The sequence below is a fragment of the Bos grunniens genome, chromosome X, assembly GCF_055505025.1.
Source record: "Bos grunniens cultivar Pamir isolate PY7600 chromosome X, Bosgru_T2T1.0, whole genome shotgun sequence".
In the NCBI taxonomy this organism is placed as follows: Eukaryota; Metazoa; Chordata; class Mammalia; order Artiodactyla; family Bovidae; genus Bos; species Bos grunniens.
This window is the reverse complement of record NC_141194.1, coordinates 2,178,464-2,202,751: the sequence shown is the minus strand read 5'-3', so window position 1 is coordinate 2,202,751 and position 24,288 is coordinate 2,178,464. Positions and strand designations below refer to the sequence as shown.

Sequence of the window (24,288 nt, the reverse complement as noted above, 5' to 3'; positions counted from 1 at the left end):
GAGGAGCCTGGCGGGCTGCAGTCCGTGCAATCACAGATTGAGCACAAGCAAACAAAACCTTGTTGTTCTCCTTTCCTGAATCCCCTGGGGTGCAGAGTCAGGGGTGTCTGCAGAGGCTGATGGCTTGATGGCCAGAATTTCCTATGTTTATGCAGATGGCATGAGACATTCTTTGTTTACTGAAATGGCAGGCAACAGTTTTTAAACACAATATATGATGAAAAACTAAACTCTGTAAGAAAAGATACGTACAGGACCCCACATGTGTGTGCGTGCTTAGCAGCTTCAATCAGGTCCAACTCTTTGCGACCCCAGGGACTGTAGCCCACCAGGCTCCTCTGTCCCTGGGATTCTCCAGGCAAGAATACTGGAGGGGGTTGCCATGCCCGGTCCCAGACAGGACCCCATGCAAACATGGTTAAATGATGTTCACTCATTGACTGCAGAGACTGTGGATATAGGAAAGCTAAGGAGACTTACTGGGAATCCTTTTACAGTTCAAAAGCATCAATTCTTTGGTGCTGTTTTCTTTACGGTCCACCTCTCACACCCATACATGACTACTGGAAAAACCGTAGCTTTGACTAGACAGACTAGTCAAAGTGTCGGCAAAGTAATGTCTCTGCTTTTTAACATGCTGTCTAGGTTGGTCATAGCTTTTCTCCCAAGGAGTAAGCGTCTTTTAATTTCATGGCTGCAGTCACCATCTGCAGTGATTTTGGAGCCCCTCCAAAATAAGTCTGTCACTGTTTCCATTGTTTCCCCATCTATTTGCTATGAAGGGATGGGACCCAATGCCATGATCTTTAGTTTTTGAATGCTGAGTTTTAAACCGACTTTTTTCACTCTCCTCTTTTACCTTCATCAAGAGGCTCTTTAGTTCCTCTTTGCTTTCTGCCATAAGGGCGGGTTCACAGGCAGATTCTTGACCACTGAGGCACCAGGGAAGCCCCAGGCTTTTTCATAAATACCTTTTGCCTGAATGTGACATTATGAGCTTTGGAAGACGAGGATCCAGAGCAAAAATACTGTGATTCTGTCATTTAGAACAAGGAGTACATATTTGGTCTTCATCTTAGTTTCCGCTTCCTAACAAAATCCCTTAGCATTTTCTGAGCTTGACTCTTCAGGTGTCTTTTGTTATCTTAATGAGGTGCCTTCAGGATTCACCCAACATCACCTGGGGGGGGAGGGCAATGGGGGTTGGTTGCCAGGGCAACCACCCAGGTGGCCGGAGACTTGGGCCTTGCAACCCCACCCCCTGGGCCTCCGGGGAGAGGAGAGGCCACACGACGCCCATTGGTTAATGACTGCATTGATCACCGCAGGGCAGAAAAGCCTCCTTAAAGCCGGAAAGGCAGGGGAAGGGGGGAGCTTCCGGGTCTGAGATCCCAGGGCGGCTTGGAAGGGGCCCGTAGACGCTGTTAGACCTTCCCCGAGCATCCTTTCTCCTAACCCGGTGAGTTTTCTCCTTCCTTGTGGCCCAGATGGGTCCGCTACCGAGTGAAAAGTTTCCATGAGTTCTGTGAGCTCCGCTGGGGCGGGCTTGGGCTGGGGGTGGGGGGGTGTCACCTTCAGGCAGGTGCTTGAAAAGGCCCAGGTAACAGCTTGAACATCAGGTTGGCGTCTCAATGGTGGTGGGGGCTAAGGAGACGCTGGAAGGGCTGAGACCTTAACCCTTGGGGGCTGCTGGTGTTTCAGATAGAAAGTCTCAGAGCCGATTTGAACTGGTTGCCGGTGACGACCCCACACCCCACCCCCAATTCCGCACACAGGTTTGGAGTGGGCCACCAGACCACTCTTTATAAATACAAGTAGATGGTTCAGCTGGTAGAGAACCTGCCTGCCAATCCAGGAGATGCAGGAGACACAGGTTGGAGCCCTGGGTCCAGGAAGATCCCCTGGAGGAGGGAAGGGCAACCCACTCCGGTATTCTTGCCTGGGGAATCCCATGGACAGAGGAGCCTGGTGGGCTACAGTCCATGAGGTCGCAGAGAGTCGGACACGCCTGAGCACACACACACCCCTCTTTCTATCTCCTGGAGACTGCTGCTTGCTAATTCTCTTCTCTCTCATCTCTTTTTCTCCCCCTCTGGCTGGAGTGCTCAGATGTTGTTATTATTATTATTATTTAACTTCTTTTACAAACTGAGTTGGTTTCTCCCCAAGTTTACCTCTCCGACGGTGGGGGAATTGGATTTAAAATAAAATCTTGCTTCTGACGCTCCTGAGAAGGCAGCCATAAGAATTAGCAGGAGCTCATCAACTCCTTGGATTAGCAGCTGGTTCTCGGTGTTGAAAGGATCGGCTTGTTGTTTCATACTAACTTGTGGCCAAATTACATTCTTTGCTGCAGCCATCTCCAAGTTAATAAAAGCTGAAACAAGAACTCCTAGACTGAAAATGGAAAATGAATAAATGCTGGTGGAGGAAGGGTACCTCTGACCCGAGGCTCAGTCGTTGAGTCTTGAGACAGTTTATTTGAGATTCAATAACTCATTCTGGAGAAGCCAAGTGTATAAATGCAATAAGGTGTGGAATGAAAAAAACGTGGAAGCCCCTTTTTCCTTTATTTCATCTTAGAATCTGTGATTGGTTTTGAATTTAAATATGTATATGCTATTATACTTACTCTATTTATATATATATGGCGATATATCTATCTGTTTAGTCACTCAGTCGTGTCCGACTCTTTGCAACCCCATGGACAGTAGCCCACCAGGCTCCCCTGCCCATGGGATTCCCCAGGCAAGAATACTGGAGTGGGTTTCCCTTCCCTTCTCCAGGGCATCTTCCTGACACAGGGATCAAACTTGGGTCTTTTGCATTGGAGGCAGATTCTTTACCATCTGAGCCACCAGAGAAGCCAGTAAGAATACTGGAGTGGGTTGCCATGTCCTCCTCCAGGGGATCTCCCCAACCCAGGGAACCATATGTAAGGTTAAAAAAAAAAAAAAAGAGGGATATTTACTCCAGAAAGAAACATACAAATATACAAAAGACAGAGAACCCAATTTTGACCTTTTTACTGAAAATCCGTGGGGAAGTTTTCCTTTTAGGGTTATCTGAAAGGCCCTTTTAAGCCATTGTGACGTATTTTATGGTGTAGAGCTGTGTGCTCTGTTCTCTTCGTTTTTTAGTCCCCCATGATCTGTTTCCGTATTTTTCAGCCAGTGAGATTCTTAGAACACAAGAGGATGTGGCTATGAAGTCACAGCTTCTTACAAATCTCTGGTATTTTTTTTTTCCCCTCTCCTAATAATTTTTCCCTCTGGTTGTATGTTTAAAAGATACTGGAGAGGAAGAAATTGCTTTGAGTTAGCATTTCGGAGCTGGGCCGTGCAAAAGCCACAGGCTAGTTTAAGTCTGAACCTCTTGCTCTGGGTGGGAAAATTCTTGAATACATGAGATTGTCTTGGCACTTTGAGCAAACGCAGCGCACTCCTCCCTGTATTTTAACTTCAAGGAGCAGCAGTGATTATAAGACAGGAGTCTAAATACACATTTACTGTTAGAAGAAAACTAGGTGAGATCATAAGAATATAAAAAATGATAGGAAAGCATGTGTTACATTTGGGTAAGAAATTGGACATAGCGGTTGATTATTAAATGGATGTTAGAAAAATGCAGAAATAGAAAAGACCATTACGTAATTTTGAAAGCTTTGACCAACATGGGGTGCTCTGTCGTGGCTGACTGCTTGTGACCCTGTGGACTGTAGCCTCCACCGGGCTCCTCTATCTATGGAAGTTTCCAGGCAAGAATCCTGGAGTGGGTTGCCGTTTCCTTCTCTAGAAGATGGGGGTGGTACCATTAATAACAGAAATGATGAAATCAGGGAGGTATGTATTTGGGTAAATGTAATGAAGAGTATTTTAAATTTTCAAAATATTGGAGCAAATATAAAAGGTTATTTTTTTTTGTAGTGACCTCTTTCACGTGCCTGCCTTGCTTCACCATCTTTTTTATTAATTCACGTGTGTTGTAATTGGAGGATAATGGCTTGACATTAATGTGTTGGTGTCTGTCATGCATCCACATGAATCAGCCATGGGTATATACATGTTCCCCTCCCCCTTGAACCCCCCTCCCACCTCCCACCCCAGCCCAGCCCTCTAGGTGGTCACGGAGCCCAGGGTTGAGTTTCCTCTGTCACACAGCGAATTCCCCTCTGGCTGTCTGTTTTACAGATGTCGGTGTATATGTTTACATGGAACTTTCTCCCCGCGTCCCACCCTCTCCTCCTCCTGCTCTGTCTACAAGTCTGATCTCTAAGTCTGCATCTCTGCTGCTGCACTGCAGATAGGTTCATCAATAACATCTTTCTAAGATCATGGCATCCGGTCCCACCACTTCATGGGAAATAGATGGGGAAACAGTGTCAGACTTTATTTTGGGGGGCTCCAAAATCACTGCAGATGGTGACTGCAGCCATGAAATTAAAGGATGCTTACTCCTTGGAAGGAAAGTTCTGACCAACCTAGATAGCGTATTCAAAAGCAGAGACATTACTTTGCCAACAAAGGTCCGTCTAGTCAAGGCTATGGTTTTTCCAGTGGTCATGTATGGATGTGAGAGTTGGACTATGAAGAAGGCTGAGCGCCAAAGAATTGATGCTTTTTAACTGTGGTGTTGGACAAGACTCTTGAGAGTCCCTTGGACTGCAAGGAGCTCCAACCGGTCCATTCTGAAGGAGATCAGTCCTGGGTGTTCTTTGGAAGGAATGATGGTAAAGCTGAAACCCCAGTACTTTGGCCACCTCATGCGAAGAGTTGACTCATTAGAAAAGACTGATGCTGGGAGGGATTGGGGGCAGGAGGAGAAGGGGATGACAGAGGATGAGATGGCTGGATGGCATCATCGACTCGATGGACATGAGTTTGAGTAAACTCTGGGAGCTGGTGATGGACAGGGAGGCCTGGCATGCTGTGATTCATGGGGTTGCAGAGTTGGACACGAATGAACGACTGAACTGAACTGAGAGTCCATATATAAATATTCAGTTCATTTCAGTCGCTCAGTCGTGTCCAACTCTTTGCGACCCCATGAACTATACAGTCCATGGAATTCTCTAGGCCAGAATTCTGGAGTGGGTACCCCATCCCTTCTCCAGGGGATCTTCCCAACCCAGGGAATCGAACCCAGGACTCCTGCACTGCAGGGGATTCTTTACCAGCTGAGCCACAAGGGAAGCCCTTAGACCTGCTAGTTGGATGTTTTATCCTTTCCACTTACATCTCCTCTATAACAGCTCTTCATGGCCTCTCACGACAAAGTTTGCCCAATACTACAGGTGCAAATACATGCTGTTATAAATTTGTCTAAACCCATAGAATGGACAACATTAAGAGCAAAGCCTAATGTAAACTGTGGACTCTAGGTTATGATAGCATGTTAATGTAGGCTCATCAGTTGTAATAAATGTGTCATCTGATGTTGATAATGCGGGGAGACTGTGCTTGTGTGGGGGCAGATGTGGTTATATGGGAAATCTTTATAGCTTCCTCTCAGTGTTGCTCTGAACCTAAAACTGTTCCACAAAAAGAAAAGCAAACTGAGGGTCCATCTTCTTCTATACGACAAATAAAAAACAGATTTTTACTTTCAGCTTTGAGCAACTGTTGCTTTGCCACAAAAAGTATTGTTATTGAGTCCCCAAGTCGTGTCTGACTCTTTGCAACCCCACGAACTGTTGCCCGCCAAGTTCCTCTGTCCATGAGATTCTTCAGGCAAGAATACTGGAGTGGGCAGCCTTTCCCTTCTCCAGGGAGTCTTCCCAGCTCAGGGATTGAACCCAGGTCTCCTGCATTGCAGCCAGATTCTCTACCTCTGAGCCACCAGGCAAGTCTCCACAGGAAGTGTATTGAACACTGAATCTGGTCACTATGTCACGATGCCAAGTTCAGCAGCAACACCAAGTTAAGCATGCCTTCTGCATTAACCACCCCCCCACCAGTCTTCTCTAAGTGGCTCTCCCCCTACCCCAGGGGCTCTGGTCTTGCCCCTGGGTCCCCAGCAGAGGCTCCTGGGTTGGGTGTTCGAGTTCCTTTCTGGAGCAACAGTTCTCGATCAGAGAGAGCACGCATCCTTCAACATTCTTCCATGCCTGGTCCTGCAACAGGAGATTTCCATCGATGAAATGGAATGGGTGAAAACCTCATTCATTCATTCATGTTCGTGGATACTTCATAGTGAAGATACAAATGTACATTAAGTGCCTTTACATGTGTATGAAATGTTTTATCTACTTGTATTTTCATAAAGGATGTTTCTCTGTGAACCTGGCTCAGTGCCTTGCTGGAAGAGGATTGAGCCCATGGACCGGGTGGCTCCCTCCCTGAGCGCCCTGTGCAAACACCCTGATTACTCCAAGTCTCTGTACAAGTTTGTTTTTGGCGGGGCTGGGTCTTTATTTCTGCATGTGGTCTTTGTCCAGTGGCGGGCAGCGGGGAGTTGTAGAGAACAGACTCCAAGCAAACACACGAGTCTGTCGTTGCGGCGTGTGGCCTTCTCATGGTGGTGACTTCTCTTGCTGCGAAGCGCGGGCCCAGGAGCTGTGTGGGTGGCCTTCCTTGTTCCACGACATGTGGAATCTTTGGACCGGGGATCAAACCTGTGTCCCCTGCATTGGCAAGTGGATTCTTAGCCACTGCACCACCAGAGAAATCCCCGAAGTAAGTCTTAAAATTAACTGAGAACCTTCAACTTTGTTCCTTTTAGTTTTGTGGGCTGACGTCTATGGGGTCGCACAGAGTCGGACACGACTGAAGTGACTTAGCACCAGCAGCCGAAAACTGGTGTAAGCATAAATGGTCTTGATTTAGGTCTGTTAATTCAGTTTTATTGGCTTTCTATATTGCTCTAGACAAATCGACCAATATTGATTCTCATGTGTCTATTGCACTGTACTCATTATTAAGATTTTTTTCAAATATTTGTTTGTATTTCATCTGTTTCTTTTCCTACTCATCTGGATGTAAGTCCATGCAAACTTGAAATCTGTGAACAATATCCATACTGTGAATTCTCAGCTTTGTAGTCTGACCCTTAACTTTCTTACTTTACTTTTTTGTAAAAAAAAAAAAAAATTATAAATTGATTTACAATATTATGTCACATGGACAACATAGTGATTCACAGTTTTAATATATTTATAGTTAATATCAATCTATAGTAATGTATACTATAGTATATATTCTTTGGAATTGCCTTTCTTTGGGATTGGAATGAAAACTGACGTTTTGTAGTCCTGTGGCCACTGCTGAGTTTTCCAAATTTGCTGGCATATTGAGTGCAGCACTTTCACAGCATCATCTTTCAGGATTTGGAATAGCTCAACTGGAATTCCATCACCTCCACTAGCTTTGTTCGTAGTGATGCTTTCTAAGGCCCACTCGACTTCACATTCCAGGATGTCTGGCTCTAGGTCAGTGATCACACCATTGTGATTATCTGGGTGGTGAAGATCTTTTTTGTACAGTTCTTCTGTGTATTCTTGCCATCTCTTCTTAATATCTTCTGCTTCTGTTAGGTCCATACCATTTCTGTCCTTTATCGAGCTCATCTTTGCATGAAATGTTCCTTTGGTATCTCTGATTTTCTTGAAGAGATCCCTAGTCTTTCCCATTCTGTTGTTTTCCTCTATTTCTTTGCATTGATCACTGAAGAAGGCTTTCTTATCTCTTCTTGCTATTCTTTGGAACTCTGCATTCATTGTTTATATCTTTCCTTTTCTCCTTTGCTTTTCGCTTCTCTTCTTTTCACAGCTATTTGTAAGCCCTCCCCAGACAGCCATATTGCTTTTTTGCATTTCTTTTCTACAGAAATGGTCTTGATCCCTGTCTCCTGTACAGTGTCACGAACCTCATTCCATAGTTCATCAGGCACTCTATCTATCAGATCTAGGCCCTTAAATCTATTTCTCACTTCCACTGTATAATCATAAGGGATTTGATTTAGGTCATACCTGAATGGTCTAGTGGTTTTCCCTACTTTCTTCAATTTAAGTCTGAATTTGACAATAAGGAGTTCATGGTCTGAGCCACAGTCAGCTCCTGGTCTTGTTTTTGCTGACTGTATAGAGCTTCTCCATCTTTGGCTGCAAAGAATATAATCAGTCTGATTTCGGTGTTGACCATCTGGTGATGTCCATGTGTAGAGTCTTCTCTTGTGTTGTTGGAAGAGGCTGTTTGCTATGACCAGTGAGTTTTCTTGGCAAAACTCTATTAGTCTTTGCCCTGCTTCATTCCGTACTCCAAGGCCAAATTTGCCTGTTACTCCAGGTGTTTCTTGACTTCCTAGTTCTGCATTCCAGTCCCCTATAATGAAAAGGACATCTTTTTTGGGTGTTAGTTCTAAAAGGTCTTGTAGGTCTTCATAGAACCACTCAACTTCAGCTTCATCAATGTTACTGGTTGGGGCATAGGCTTGGATTACTGTGATATTGAATGGTTTGCCTTGGAAACGAACAGAGATCATTCTGTCGTTTTTGAGACTACATCGAAGTACTGCATTTCGGACTCTTTTGTTGACCATGATGGCTACTCCATTTCTTCTGAGGGATTCCTGCCCTCAGAAGAGAGTAATGTATACTATAGTAATGTATATACTACTATATAGTAAGTATATGTTATACTTGTAAGTATATATAGTAAGTAATGTCACTAATAGTAATATAGTAATTTATATTTAATGTACGGAGAAGGTGATGGCACCGCACTCCAGTACTCTTGCCTGGAAAATCCCGTGGATGGAAGGGCCTGGTGGGCTGCAGTCCATGGGGTCGCTAGGAGTCGGACACGACTGAAGCGACTTAGCAGCAGCAGCATATTTAATGTAAAATATTGGCTACATCCCCTGTGCCATACAAAATAGCCTTGTAGCTTATTTATTTCATATGTATTAGTCTGTATCTCCTAATCCCCACCCGTCTATTGCCTGCTCCCTCCCTCTCCATACTGGGACCCAGTAGTTTCTCTATATCTGTGAAGTCTGCTGCTTTTTTTTGTGAAATTCACTAGCTTGTTGACTTTTTTAGGTTCCACATTTACATGGTATCGTGTACAGTGTTTGTCTTTCTCTCAGACTTACTTCACGAAGCATAACGGCCCCCAAGTAGACACAGGCTGCTGAGAGTGGCAAACTTTTGTTTTTCATGGCTGAGTAGTACTCCATGGCATACGCACAGCACCTCTCCATCCATTCCTCTCTTGATAAGACAGGCGCTTTGTTTCCATGTCTTACGGACTCTCAATAGTGCTGCTGTGGACATTGAAGTGCATGCATCTTTTAAAAAAAATCTGAAGTATAGTTGATTTTCAATGTTGTCTCAGTTTTAAGTGTACAGCCGAGTGATTCAGTCATACACATACATGGAACAATTCTTTTTCAGATTCTCTTCCCATATAGGTTATTACAGTATATTACCATTACTTGTGCTGTATAACAGATCCTTGTTGATTACCTAATTTATATATAGTAGTATGTACATGCAGAGAAGGCAATGGCACCCACTCCAGTACTCTTGCCTGCAAAATCCCATGGACAGAGGACCCTGGTATGCTGCAGTCCATGGGGTCCCCAGGAGTCGTACATGACTGAGCGACTTCACTTTCACTTTTCACTTTCATGCATTGGAGAAGGAAATGGCAGCCCACTTCAGTGTTCTTGCCTGGAGAATCCCGTGGACAGAGGAGCCTGGTGGGCTGCCATCTATGGGGTCACACAGAGTCGGACACGACTGAAGCAACTTAGCAGCAGCAGCAGCAGACAGATATATACATGTATATGCAGTTTACACAGGCTATATGTGTGTGTATATATACAATCTTACTGACATGCTTGCCAACAAGTACAATAGTTCTTGAAGCACTTACAGCGCTTCTATTGGTAACTTACCTTTCAAGGCATCAGTAAAAGTCCAGGATTTGAAAATCCCCACTATGCGTTTCCGTAGGTGCATGAGCGCTAAGGGGTGTCCAAGTCTTTGCAACCCTGTGGACTGTATCCCGCCAGGCTCCTCTGTCCTTGGGATTCTTCAGGAAAGAATACTGGCATAGGTTGCCATTCCCTTCTCCACGCTATCTTTCCAACCCTGGGATCACACCAACCTGTCCTCAGTCTCCTGCGTTGGTAAGCTGCTTCTTTGCCTGCTGAACCATGGGGGATTTCAGTAGAGGGATTTGATTGTTTAAAAAAGGGGACTGATCAGAGAGATGCTCTGTCGCTGAAAGCACTGATTTGAGATCATGAAGCTGTGGGCCAACATCCCCAGGGAAATGCTGCCATTCCCAGGACAAGGACACACCTGAAGGAGGGGCTCAAGGAAGCTCTTGGCTGGCACTCCTGGTGTATGTGAGTTGCGTGATAGACGTGTCCGAGGAAGCCAGACCCACCAGAACCAACGCCCACGCTGGGGCAGCAAAGAGGAAGAGAGACGCCTCTTGCTTTCTTCTCCCAGTTTCAGGCTCCTGTTAGTCCCAACCCTCCTGAAACATGAGGAGAAACGGAAGGTCAAACCCTACTGTGACCCACCAGGTCAATTGCCGGATTATAGAAGAGCTTCCTGTAGACCAGTTGACGCTTTTCATCTGCTGTCAATTCAACATCGGCGGTCCTCCCCTTGGATTTCTCCTGACAAGTCAGCAAACAACCACGCGTTAAAGAGGCGACTCTCCTGAGGTTCTCTTCTCAGCAGAGCGGCCAGCTTGGACAGGAAGATGAGGAGGACAGCTGGACAAAGAGGAAGTGGTTTCCTTCCATTCTAGAAGATCCCGTTCTAGACGTTTCGGTGCTCCTAGCATAGGGCGCCATGGAGGACAGTGGTTATTATCCAGAGTAACAGGCAGAGCAGATTTTAAACGCCATGCTCAGGGCTCTCCCATGGTGGTCCAGTGGTTACGAGTTCACCTTCCAATTCAGAGGGCTTCCTTGGTAGCTCGGCTGGTAAAGAATGTGGGAGACCTGGGTCTGATCCCCAGGTTGGGGGGGGGGTGCCTTGAGAATTCCATCCACCGTACAGTCCATGGGGTCGCGGCGAGTTGGATACGACTGAGTGATTTTCAGTTTCCAATTCAGACGTTGAAGGCTCAATCCCTGGTTGGGGAGCTAAGATGCCACATGATGCGCAGCCATAAACCAAAAGAGAAAACAGAAGCCGTGTTATACAAGGTTTAATCAAGACTTTAAAAATGGTCCACCTCAAAAAAAAATACTTTAAATTTTTAAAATATTTTTAATGGGAGGATAATTGCTTTACGATCTTGTGTTAGTTTTTGCCACACACCAACAGAAGGCAGCCGTAAGTATACTATTATATATGTGTTCGTTTGATATCCGCATGAATGAGCCATAGGCATATTAATACATATATTCCCTGCCTTGCCTGCTGTAAACGGCACTGCTATGAACACTGAGGTACATGTATCTTATTTTTTTAAATTACAGTTGGTTTACAGTGTTGTGTTTCTGGTATATAGCAAAGTGATTCTGTTATATACACACATATGTGTATATACACAAATATATTCTTTTTTAAAATTCTCATCCTTTATAGGTTATTACAAGATGCTGAGTAGAGTTTCCTGTGCTACAGAGTAAGTCCTTGTTGATTATATATTATTATATATGATATTATACCACATTATTATTATATAGTATTACATTATTATATAAATTACTATTATATATAGGAGTTTTATATTTATAAATTCCAAGCTCCTGGTTTACCGCTGCCCTGCCCTTTATCCTCTAGGGACCGTTAAGCCTGTTCTCTATGTCTCAGTTTTTGTATTCTGTAAATAACTTCATTTGTGTCATATTTTGTATCCTGCACATTAGTGATGTGGTGTTTGTCTTTCTCTTTTCTCTCCCTCACCCCATTACAGAAAACATTAAAATAATTTTTTTTTAAGCTATGCTTGGTAGGAGAATAGACTTACTGACCTGGGGAGAGGGGAGGAGAGGGTGAGATATATGGAAAGAGCAACCTGGAAACTTCCATCACCATATGTAACATAGACAGCCAATGGGAATTTGCTCTGTGTCTCAGGGAACTCAGACAGGGGCTCTGTGTCAACCTAGACGGGTGGGATGGGGAGGGAGGTTCAAAAGGGAGAGGACATATGTATACCTATGGCTGATTCGTGTTGAGATTTGACAGAAAACAGCAAAATTCTGTAAAGCCATTATCCTTCAATTAAAAAAATAATAAAAGAAAAGAGATGCTGCGAACATCTCTCTTTCTGCATTTACAGGGAACCCTGGCCTTCACTTATAACACTGTCCCCTAATACACCCAAGAGCCCTTGGTCAGGGCATTCTCTGGACTTCTCATAACTTTAGATACAATAGTTGCTTGGTACCCTGGAAACCATGACTGCGTCTTTGGCATTATTTATATATATTTTTTCCCATTAATGTCTTGCTTCTCATCCTGGGGTGGGAAGAAAAATTGACAATTGAATCAGAAGCTGAGACTTTGTTTCAGGGCTACTGCAGAGAGTCACCAAAAAACAAACAAATGAAATAAAAGCATTCAACCAGATCTCCTAAAAAGAATGGTTCGAAGCAACTTTATTATTTTAGGATGGACAGGAACAGAAATCCTGCTAAGTGTCTTGGGGGAAGGTCTGAAACGTTCAAACGTTTAACAAAGCAGAGTAAATAAAGGAACTTGGAAAGCTGGGAATCAATGCGTACCTCCCACCGATGACAGAAATCCATTATTGAAAGAACTTGTGTTGTTTGGTCACTAAGTCATGTCCAACTCTGGGACCCCATGGACTGCAGCACGCCAGGCCTCCCTGTCCATCACCAACTCTGGAGTTCACTCAGACTCACATCCATCGAGCCGGTGATGCCATCCAGCCATCTCATCCTCTGTCGTCCCCTTCTCCTCCCGCCTTCAATCTTTCCCAGCATCAGGGTCTTTTCCAATGAGTCAGCTCTTTGCATCAGGTGGCCAAAGTATTGGAATTTCAGCATCAGTCCTTCCAGTGAACATTCAGGACTGATCTCCTTTAGGATGGACTGGCTGCATCTCCTTGCAAGGGACTTGCAAGAGTCCAAGGGACTCTCAAGAGTCTTCTCCAACACCACAGTTCAAAAGCATCGATTCTTCGGCTCTCAGTGGAAAGGAGAGGGTGACCTTAACCTTCCTTCCGCTAGAATGTTCTGCATTTAATTTGTGTTAATAACTCTGGGCTTCCCTGGTGCCTTAGTCATAAAGAACCCACCTGCCGTTGCAGGAGACCAGGGTTTGATCCTTGGGTCGGGAAGATCCCCTGGAGGAGGGTACGGCCACCCACTCCAGTATTCTTGCCTGGAGAATCCCATGGACAGAGGGGCCTGGTGGGCTACAGTCCACGGGGTCGCAAAGAGTCGGACACGACTGAGCGACTAAATGACAACAGTAACACTCTGACCCACGGAGCGTCGTCTGGAATGACTGGTGGTTTAGCTCATTCATGTTATCCCTCTCCCCAGCCCCCACCAAAACTCTGATGGATGCTTTCAGAGTCTCGTTTTTTAATTCAGGGAACATTAACTCTCTTCCTGTGAAATCTGGCTGCTGAGAAAGGAAGTGATGGAGAAATAAATGGCTGAAGCCCTGACTCAAAAGACGGCGGGGGTCATCATGACATCTGAGCCCCTGAGAAGACAAAAATTTATCCTTTGTTGATCTAGGGAAATTAAATTTAGTTTGCACACAACAGTTTTATATGAAAAACAAGTTTTAGCCATCTGCGGGTTATAGGCCGGTTCAGCTTTCCACCAGTCCCTTTAATTGATAATACAGTACAGCCCGCCTTCCAAACAGAGAGTGTGTTCAGATAATGAAACTTGCTGTCAATTAGAAAGGGGAGAAAATTTCGGTCATGACGGTTCAGTTCAAGGAGCTAGTGGTTGCTGTCCTTGGGTAATGCATCGCGTCTTCCTTTTAAGTAGTCTTCTTGTTGTGTTTGAGTCTCCGTGAATTCTTGCAGCTGCCTCCAGCAAAAACTGTTCAGGTTTATAAGAAGATAAACATTTCTTTGCTGGAATTTGGCGGGGACAGCGAGTGTGGTCTTTGCTAGCCATGACCTCAAGATAAAGAACCCATCTTAGAAGTATGCTAGGGGCTTTGCAGGTGGCCCAGTGGTTAAGGCTCTGTGTTTGCAGACTTCACTTTCACTTTTCACTTTCATGCATTGGAGGAGGAGACGGCAACCCACTCCAGTGTTCTTGCCTGGAGAATCCCAGAGACGGCGGGGCCTGGTGGGCTGCCGTCTATGGGGTCGCACAGAGTCGGACACGACTGAAGTGACTTAGCAGCAGCAGCAGCAGCAGCAGCAGGATACGCCCATCACACACAGATTGAGCAGTAGCGATTCCAAGGGGCTCAGGCTTCCATCGTGGCTCAGACAGTAAAGAATCTGCCTGCAGTGCCAGAGACCTGGGTTCAATCCCTGTGTTGGGAAGATCCCCTGGAGAAGGGAAAGGCAGCCCACTCCAGTATTCTTGCCTGGAGAATCCCATGGACAGAGGAGCCTGGCGGGCTACAGTCCATGAGGTTGCAGAGAATTGGACACAACTGAGTAACTTGCACTTCCCGAAGGGCTCGGGTTCCATCCCTGTTAGTGAACTTAAGATTCCCAAGTGCCATGTGGCGCAGCCAAAAAAATAAAAGTATCTTTAAAAAATTTAGCTTCCATAGAGGTTGAGAGTTTTCACAATCAAAAGTCTGTTTTTCCGTAAAATAGACTGTATTTTATGAAGTTTTGCTCAAAGAAAAATCATAATTTGTAAAAAGAAAGAAGCCATTTGATTAAAAAAAATCCCCAGTGTGTAGCAGCAGAGAACATTGTCTCCTAAATTGTACATCAAAATGTTATCCTCCATGGAAATTGTGTTCCCTTTAATTCCACAGGAAATTTTAGTGGCCACAAGATAACAGTACTGCTTATAGCATAACCTTATCTCCCAGGACAGAAACAAAGAGCTTGAACGAAACCATCTGACAAAGAGAGGAGAATTAGAAATGCCTAAGAATTTGGCTCCCTGGAGAAGGGAATGACAACCCCCTCCAGTATTCTTGCCTGGAGAATTCTACAGACAAAGGAGCCTGGTGGGCTGCAGTCCAAGGGGTCCCAAAGAGTCGGATACGACTGAGCGACTAACGTTTTCCTTTCAGGAATTTGGCCACGTCAGAAAAAGGGCAATTGTATCATTGATTTATGACTCTCTAGGTGGTTCTTAAAATGAAAAATGTCGCTGAGTCGTGACCCCATGGACTGTACCCTCCAGGCTCCTCTGGTCCATGGGATTCTCCAGGCAAGAATACTGGAGTGGGTTGCTATTTCCTTCTCCAGGGGATCTTCCAACCCAGGGATCAAACCCGTGTCTCCTTGCATTGGCAGACGGATTCGTTACCACTGAGCCACCAGGGGAGCCCTCAGTTTTGTATGGCTTTAAAATATCTCAGGCCTGAGCTAAGACCCTCATTGTCCTCTAATAAATAAGAGTGGAAAATAGCAAAATCAGAATCTAGATAGATAAGCAAGTAGGAGAAACGTGAATTCACCACCTCTCAGATTCTCTCATCATTGTGTGAGAGCTTAGAATCTTCAATTTCTCCTTACATTTTATAGCATTAAATTCACTAAGGCATAATACCTCCCGTTCTAATGAACACATTCCTTTCAATCATATCTGTACAATGTTGGAGGCTTGATAAATTCTGCTATTGAAGTTCAATTTATTGGGGTTGCTACTCTTTGTGAATATGCCTTAAATTCTGCCTGATTTTTGTTCAGTTGCTCAGTTGTGTCCAACTCTTTGTGACCCCATGGACTGCAGCACGCCAGGCCTCCCTGTCCATCACCAACTCCCGGAGTTTAGTCAAACTCATGTCCATTGAGTCGGTGATGCCATTCAACCATCTCATCCTCTGTCGTCCCCTTCTCCTCCTGCCTTCAGTCTTTCCCAGCAGCAGGGTCTTTTCCAGTGAGTTAGCTCTTTGCATCAGGTGGCCAAAGTATTGGCGTTTCAGCTTCAGCATCAGTCCTTCCCATGATTATTTAGGACTGATCTCCTTTAGGATGGACTGGTTGGATCTCCTTGGTGTCCAAGGGATTCTCAAGAGTCCTCTCCAACACCACAGTTCAACAGCAACAATTCTTAGGCGCTCAGCTTTCTTTATAGTCCAACTCACATCCTTGCATGACTACTGGGAAAACCATACTCACCTTCTGAGGTTCTCTTTATCCTGGTCAGGATAAATTTCTCAAACAGCAGACGGCTTACCTCTCCAGTGTTCCTCAGGAGCAGAAGTTGTTGCCAAAGGTCTTCCAGGGTTTTAGACATTATTGGATACTTTATTTACCTTACTGGATACTTTAATATACGTATTCCTTGACTGAGTCTCAGGTGTAGAAAAAAAAAAAAAAGCTGAGTATGCAATTAACTCATTCTTTGTCTCCTGAGGAATAAAAATTATAGTCACGCACAGGAGTGAAATTCTAAAAGCACAGGGGGAAAAAAAAAAAAACATGCAGTACTGTGTTCAGCGTGAAAGGGAAAAATGCTGACTTTTTATCTTTGGATGAAAATATGGAGCGGTGACTAGTGTTTATAATAACGGGTGAAGACTAGAAATGTTGAGGACCCTGGGCATCCAAAGGTCAAAAGTGTGTCTGGCGCAACTTCATCCTATTTCCTTTTCTCATCTTATCCAAGCTCTACTGATTTCCATCAAACCTGCGTAACAGGAAGTGGCCACTCACATTTTTGGAAGTACCCAGAGGCTGAATACCTTCCCGCCAGTTCTGTGTTGAATTAAGACAGATCACAACCATTTTTTTTTGTTTTTGTTTTTTTTACCATGAAAAATGGTGATTGCCGTCACATGAGATGAAGGCAAGGATGCATTTTCCACACAATTCCATAAATCTGAATTTAAAGAGCTTCATTGCTCTTCCTTGAAAACAAAAGGTTCGTATTCCCTGTTTAGATCCACTTTGCACGGTAAAATGATTAGCCTTTCCTTGATGGAATGGGAGTTTACAGTTTCTTGATTTTTTTTTTTTCCCTCCTAATTTAAAACCTTCTGTTGTGGTGCTTTGGGTTTGTTTTTTTTTTTTTTTTAACTTTCATTTGTTTTGCTTTTTTTGGTTAGGTCACAATGTTAGTAATCTGTTTGCTGTTCAAGCTGGCGAGAAAACCAGTTAACCAGCTAGTGTCAGGATGTTTGTGGTATACAGAAGACATAGTGTTTTAAATAGAGTTGAATTCCCAGTCCTCAGCCATGGTTTAACTTAAATTATCAGCCTGGTATTGGTGCCAAGATAGAAAACACGGATCTTTGCAAAGATAAGCAGATCTCAGAAATTGGACCAAGCATAGGTCACTCTGTTTTCTAAACAGACTTTTTAAGTTGTTTTTATTTATTTATTTATTTATTTTGATTGTGTGGATTTTTGACAGGAAACAGGGTAATGGGAGTTTGCTTTCACTCAGCTTTCTTGAACTATACCCTTTACTTAACCTTGCTGCCATTTATAAAACCTAAGGAGTTAACCTGGATCCAGTGATAACTGTGGACACAGTTCAGATGCTGCTATTTTGGCATTTATTTATTTGATTCTGTTGTGACGTGCACACTCTTACTTGCGTCATCTGGAATCTATTTCCCTGAGCAGGGATGGAGCCCGGGTCCCATGTATTGGGCGCTCAGGGTCTCAGCCCTTGGACTACAAGCGAAGTTCCAGATTCGAGTATTATAATCAGTTCCATTCAGTTGCTCAGTCAGGTCCGACTCTTAGTGACCCCGTGGACTGCAGCCTACCGGGCTCCTCCGCAGTGGGATTTTCCAGGCACGAGAACTGTAGTGGGTTGCCATTCACCTAGACGCGGTATTATATACTTGTCTATCTCTGTGTGACTGACTTCACTCAGTGTGACAGTCTTGAAGTCCATGCTGTTGCAGATGGCATTGTCTCAGTCTTGCTTATGGCCGAGTAGTATCCCACCGTGTACATGTAACACGTCTTCTTTGGACATTCATCGGTCAGTAGACAGGTTGTTCCCACGTCCTGGCTATTGTGAACAGCGCTGCCATGGACATGGGGTGCCTGTATCGTTTTGGTTTATATTATTGTCTGGATATATGTCCAGGAGCGGATTGTTGAATCACATGCTAGCTCAGTTTTTAAAGGAACCTCCATGCTGTGCTCCATAGCAGCTGCCTCAGTTCACTTGCCCACCAACAGTGTAGGAGGCTTCCCTTTTCTCCACACCCTCTCCAGCATTTATTGTTTGTAGATTTTTGGATGATGGCCATTCTGACCTGTGGGAGGTGATAACCTCATTGTTGTTTTGATTTGCGTTTCTCGAATAACTAGTGATGCGAAGCATTTTTCATGTACCTGTTGTCCATCTGTATGTCTTCTTTGGAGAAACGTCTATTTAGATCTTTTGCCCACCACCAGGGAAGCCCAGGGATCCTGGAGTGGGTAGCCTATCCCTTCTCCAGCGGCTCTTCCTGACCCAGGAGTCAAGCCGGGGTCTCCTGCATTGCAGGCACATTCTTTACCAGCTGAGCTCTGAGGGAAGCCCCAATGTTTAACAGAGTTGTTTTTTGATCTTGAGTCATCTGAGCTGCACATATACTGCCTTTTAAATTGAGCTGACACATTGCACTATCACGCAAGACATTGTGAAGTCACAATAGCATAAACACAAGCATAAAATACCGTATGCGGTAGAAATAATATGAAGCCTGCCACTTGGTAAGAAGATTTGCTCAGGTAGCATAATAATAGAAAGATATGAGACAATTAAAAAAAGCGAGGGTATTTGATCTTCTCTTCTTATATAGGAACCCTCCAGTCCACCTGAGGAACGTAAATGAAGTCTAGATCAAGTATGAGATGACATTGTCTTGGGCAGTTAATTCTCCCCTCTGGAGTGAATCGGGCATTTCATCTCTTTATAGCTTCCTTCTCTCTGATGATCATCCTCTTGCCGACTGCTCTTATCAGATGCCGGTGACTGATGGCCAGGCCACCTGTTGAGATCATATTGGTTGAGGTCACTGCCCGTGAGCTCTTTCCAGAACCTTCTTAGCGGAAACTAGAGATCCTGTGAAACTGGACACCATTCCCCATCCTGACAGGAAACGACTGTGTAGAAATGCACGCACATTTCTGTACTTCAAAAAGGGTGAACCATGGTGCCTCGCCAAAGGAATCATCTGACCCACAAAGAAAGAAAATTCACGCTTGTCAAAGGAAGCCCTGCGCCCTTTAAAGTTTATCAACCGTTTTCTTTGTGTTTTTTTTTTTTTGAACTGAGGATTCATTGAAGAAATATCTTCTCTGTGGCTTTTTCTTCGGGAAGTGATGAATCTGGCCATTCGGGAGGAACAGACGGCAGGGGGCGGATTATGTCGGTCTCAAAGAGCCGTCGTCACTGTTCAAATAAAGATGGTCACCGTTATTCTTGCCACGGAGCACTCTTCAACTCACGAGTGCACTTGAAACCCACGTTTGCACACGGCATTTTCTCTGTGTTTCATTCTAATACACGGTGTCCTCGTAGTACGAGACAGCGCACCTCTGGTAGCTGTGATGCTGTAATTTTTCTCCTTCCGAAAGGCATATCTCTTTATTTTTATTTTTTTTAATATTTATTGGAGTGTAGTGGATTTACAACATGGTGTTAGTTTCAGCTATACAGCAAAGTGAATCCGTTTTATATATCTATATACATTTATTCCCTCCTTTCCAGATTGATTTCCCAGATAGGTCATTACAGAGTCAACAGTAGAGTTCCCTGCGCTGTACAGGAAGCAGGTCCTTACTAGTTGTGTGTCTTATATATTATAGTAGCAGCAATAGAGAAGGGAGTGGCAACCCGATCCAGTATCCTTGCCTGGGAAATCCCATGGGCAGGGGAGCCTGGTGGGCTACAGCCCATGGGGTCACAAAGAGTCGGACATGACTGAGTGACTTAACAACAACAACATTAATAATTAGGTTAGCAATTCCGATGAAGCAGCTCCGATAAGAACTGCCAGCCTGGAAGAAAACTGTCAGCTCAACGGTCCAGGTTCCTTTTGCCTGCATTGTGTTGGATATTAACTTCCAACCCCATATCCAACACCGAGTTAGTTGCCCTTATATACTAGTCCCAAACAATGCTTGTAATTTAAGAAGGAAATGTGTACATTTGAAGTTATTGGAAGAGACCTTGATGTTGGGAAGATTGAGGGCAGGAGGAGAAGGGGGCGACACAGGATGAGATGGTTGGACGGCATCACCGACGTGATGGACATGAGTTTGAGCAAGCTCCGGGAGTTGGTGATGGACAGGGAGGCCTGGGGTGCTGCAGTCCACAGGGTCGCAAAGAGTCGGGCACGACTGAGGCAGCATGTGTATGCCAACCCCAGTCTCCCAATTTATCCCTCCCCTCCCCACCCCTATCCCCCTGGTAACCAGACATTTGTTTTCTATGCCTGTGACTCTATTTCTGTTTGGTAAATGAGTCCATGTGCATCACTTAGATTCCACGTATAAACGGTATCATATGACATTTGGCTTTCTGACATTGCTTGGTGTGACCATCTCTGGGTCCATCTGTGTAGCTTAAAATGACCTTATTTCATTTTTGTGGCTGAGTGATATTCCATTGTATACACAAAGAATTGACGCTTTTGAACTGTGTGGTGTTGGAGAAGACTCTTGAGAGTCCCTTGGACTGCAAGGAGTTCCAACCAGTCCATCCTAAAGGAGATCAGTCCTGAATAGTCATTATTGTAAGGACTGATGTTGAAGCTGAAACTCCAATACTTTGGCCAAGTGATTCAAAGAGCTGACTCATTGGAAAAGACCCTGATGCTGGTAAAGATTGAAGGTGGGAGGAGAAGGGGATGACAGAGGATGAAATGGTTGGATTGCATCACCAAGTTGATGGACATGAGTCTGAGTAAAGTCCGGGAGTTGGTGATGGACAGGGAGGCCTGGCATGCTGCAGTCCATGGGGTCGCAAAGAGTCGGACACGACTGAGCGACTGAACTGAACTGAACCACATCTTTATCCATTCCTCAGTTGATGGACGTTGAGGTTGCTTCCATATCTAGGGTATTGTAAACAGTGCTGCAGTGAACACTGGGGTGCATGCATTCTTCCAGGTCGTGGTTTTCTCCGGATATATGCCCAGGAGTGGGATTGGCAATTCTCCTGGCACTTTGAAGCTGATCAGTGGTTTTCCTTTTTTTTTGGTTTGTTGACTCAATTTGTAAGCATGTTGTTTGATTATCTCTGAACAGTTGATAGGCAACCCTTCACAGGTATCTTATTTCCTCTTAATTTTTTATTTTATGTTGGGGTATAGCCGCGTAGTGAGAAGCCCAGCTGTCTCAGTGGTAAAGAACACGCCAGCAACGCTGGAGATGCAGGTTTAATCCCTGGAGGAGGAAACGGCAAACCACTACAGTATTCTAGCTTGGAGAATCCCATGGGCAGAGTAGCCTGGTGGGCTCCAGTCTATGGGGTTGCAAAGAGTCAGACACAAGCGACTAAGCGACAGCTGGTCAGCAACATTGTGATGGTTTCAGCTGACCACTGAAGGGACTGAACCATACCTATACACGTATCCAGTCTTCCCCAAACGCCCCTTTTGTTTTTTTGTTTCTTTTCCCTAAACTTCTCGGCGCTGTTCTGGAGGCATTATTTTATGTGGGCTTCCCCAGTGGCTTAGTGGGTAAAGAATTCGCCTGCGATGCAATTGACACAACCCGGGTTTGATCCCTGGGTTGGGGAGATTCCCCTGGAGGAGGAAATGGCAACCCACTCCAGCACTCTTGCCTGAAAAATCCCATGGACACAGGAGCTTGGAGAGCTACAGTCCATGAGGTGACAAAGAGACACAGCTGAGCACTAACACGTTATTTTATGTAATACCAGTTTATTATCATATTCATAGCTTTCTAAACTGAGGACAGGTTGGTTTCACTTAACAGTAAACCTTCATTCTTGCAAATGCTAAATTATGATAAGTGCTCCATACAATTATTACTCATTCCTTCCACCGACAGACCTGTCCCCGAATGACTGCTAAATTATGTCATCAACCCATTCATACCTCAAAATAAAGACCTTCATTCCGAATATTGCCATGAATTATTAGCACGATAGCATGGATTAGAAAGGATGGAGAATTTGGGCTGCTTATGTAGGAATCTGCCTGTAACCTTGAACTTTAAAAAACGCCATAAAAGCAAGTCGATACAGAGTATAAATTACACTTCTTGACCAAGAATCACCCACTGTATAACATACACTTATTCACAGGCAGCCTTATTTTCCCTTCTGGGTATCATTTTGTTAATTCAATTCAGTTTTATTGCGTTTTTCTGAGCCATGAGTCAGTCCTTTTAAGGTCTGAGCTGGGGTTTCAAAAGCTATTCAGAATGGCAAGAGCATTCCATTGCTTTGTCAGGAGTATATTTCCAAAAAAGAATTATGCATCTGGCATTTGGAATATATTCTTAAAAAGAAATTGTTTTGGCTTGGGAATACGTCGCTGTAGAACGTCCCTAAATTAACCATATTAGAGATGAAGGGAATGTAAATAATGACAGTTGATGCTTAAATTCATTGCCTTCATCATCTCATAAGTTCCGGGGAAAATGTCATTTAAACCCACTGGCATTCCTGTTATCTATTCCTTGTAAACATCAAGATAGTTTTAACAGTATTTCTTTTCTGATGATGTTCTGAACATGCAAATGATTTTCTAGAATGCCTTACAGTAACTGGAAAATTTAAGAGTTTGGCTGCCACAATCCATGGGGTTGCAAAGAGTCTGACATGACTTAGCCACTGAACAAAAAGAAGGAAACCTCTACATTGGAGAGAGAGACATAATTCACCAACTGAATCGTATTGAATGACTCTGAATCCTTGTGAAAAAAATATAGCTCAAAAAGAAGAATCCTATTGTGTCGTCGATTGTTTTATCTTCAGAGTACTGACATCATGAGCATTGAATCAAATTCTGATAATTAGGCATAGTTCTATTTCTTGGGCTCAATGAGTATGACTTACTCAGTTATTGGGGCTTCCCTGGTGGCTCAGGCAGTAAAGAACCTCCCTGTAATGAGGGAGACCTGGGTTCGATCCTTGAGTTGGGAAGATCCCCTGGAGAAGGGAATGGCAACCCATTCCCTTCAGTATTCCCCTCCAGTATTCTTGCCTGAAGGATCCCCATGGGCAGAGGAGCCTGGCGGGCTACAGTCCATGGGGTCGCAAAGAGTCGGACACAACTGAGCAAATTCAAGCATGCTATTTATTCTGTGCCTGTTGTGTTAGGAACCTGCAGGGCATTAGAAAAGTATCCAGCAAAACATTATCTTGCCCCAACACGGTTCAAGGTTATATGAAGAGAGAGGCATTAACAGATAAATGCATATGGCTTAACTGTAAGGCTTCCTGTTTCCAGGCACTCAAGAATGTGGGTAACAGCTAGGGTCCAGGCAGTTATGGCCCTTTGGACAAATATGGCCCCCGTCTGGCTTTTGCAAATAAAGTTTTATTGGAACAGAGCCACACTCATTCATGCATGCATTGTCCATGGATGTGTGCATTGACACATGAGTGTTAACTTTTGTGATATGTCCAACATGCCACATTGTGTGAGGTTAAGTTGCACAGTTTAATGATTTGATACATTTATATGTTGCAAGAGGATTTGCATCATAGCATTATCTAAGCCCTCCACCACCTCCATTTATTTTTTTTAAAGATAGCCCCCGTGATGGTGAAGGACAGGGAAGCCTGGCAGTTGAACAACAGCAACTCTGTAGTAGCTTTCAAGTAATACAATATAGTGTTGGTTACTCTCAGCCCAGCACTTGGCATCAGTTCCCCAGAACTTATTCATCTCCTAACTGTCCGTTTATACTTTTTGACCAATGTTCAAAGCATTCTTCTTGATAGCTAGAACCTGGAAAAAATCCCAAATGCCCATCACTGCATGAATAGATAGATACACTGTGGTATATCCATCTAAATGAATCCTATTCCCACAAAGAAAGGAGCAAGTCACAGGGACATGTTACAGCTGAATGAGCCATAAAAACAGTATGCTAAGCAAAAAAAAAACAAACGTATGATTCCATTCATTTGACAAGTAGGCAAAGGCATTTTTTTTTTCCCCTAGAGAATAGAGTTGCCTGAGTTGGAAGTGCAGTTGCCTGAATATGGGCACGAGAGGACTTTTTAAAGGGATGTAAATGTTCTAAGTGA

At 44.2% G+C, this 24,288-nt stretch overlaps 1 protein-coding gene across 40 annotated transcripts in view; it reads left to right on the top strand.

Moving 5' to 3' along the window:
• The first annotated feature begins 1,229 nt into the window (after positions 1 to 1,229).
• Positions 1,230 to 24,288, top strand: part of LOC147339695 (uncharacterized) — a 203,712-nt gene continuing 180,653 nt past the window's right edge. For 3 of the 40 annotated variants that reach the window (XR_015158351.1, XR_015158352.1, XM_086386183.1), the window contains exons 1-3: positions 1,240 to 1,459; positions 9,956 to 10,131; positions 11,555 to 11,594. Coding sequence is in view for 6 of the 40 variants with exons in the window: in XM_086386183.1 (XP_086242309.1) it covers positions 11,566 to 11,594 (29 nt within the window). In the remaining 34 variants the exon portion in view is untranslated. Of the gene's footprint in view, positions 1,460 to 9,955; positions 10,132 to 11,554; positions 11,595 to 24,288 lie in introns of all 40 variants that reach the window. The other 37 variants (XR_015158356.1, XR_015158353.1, XM_086386184.1 and 34 more) reach the window with 26 other exon arrangements.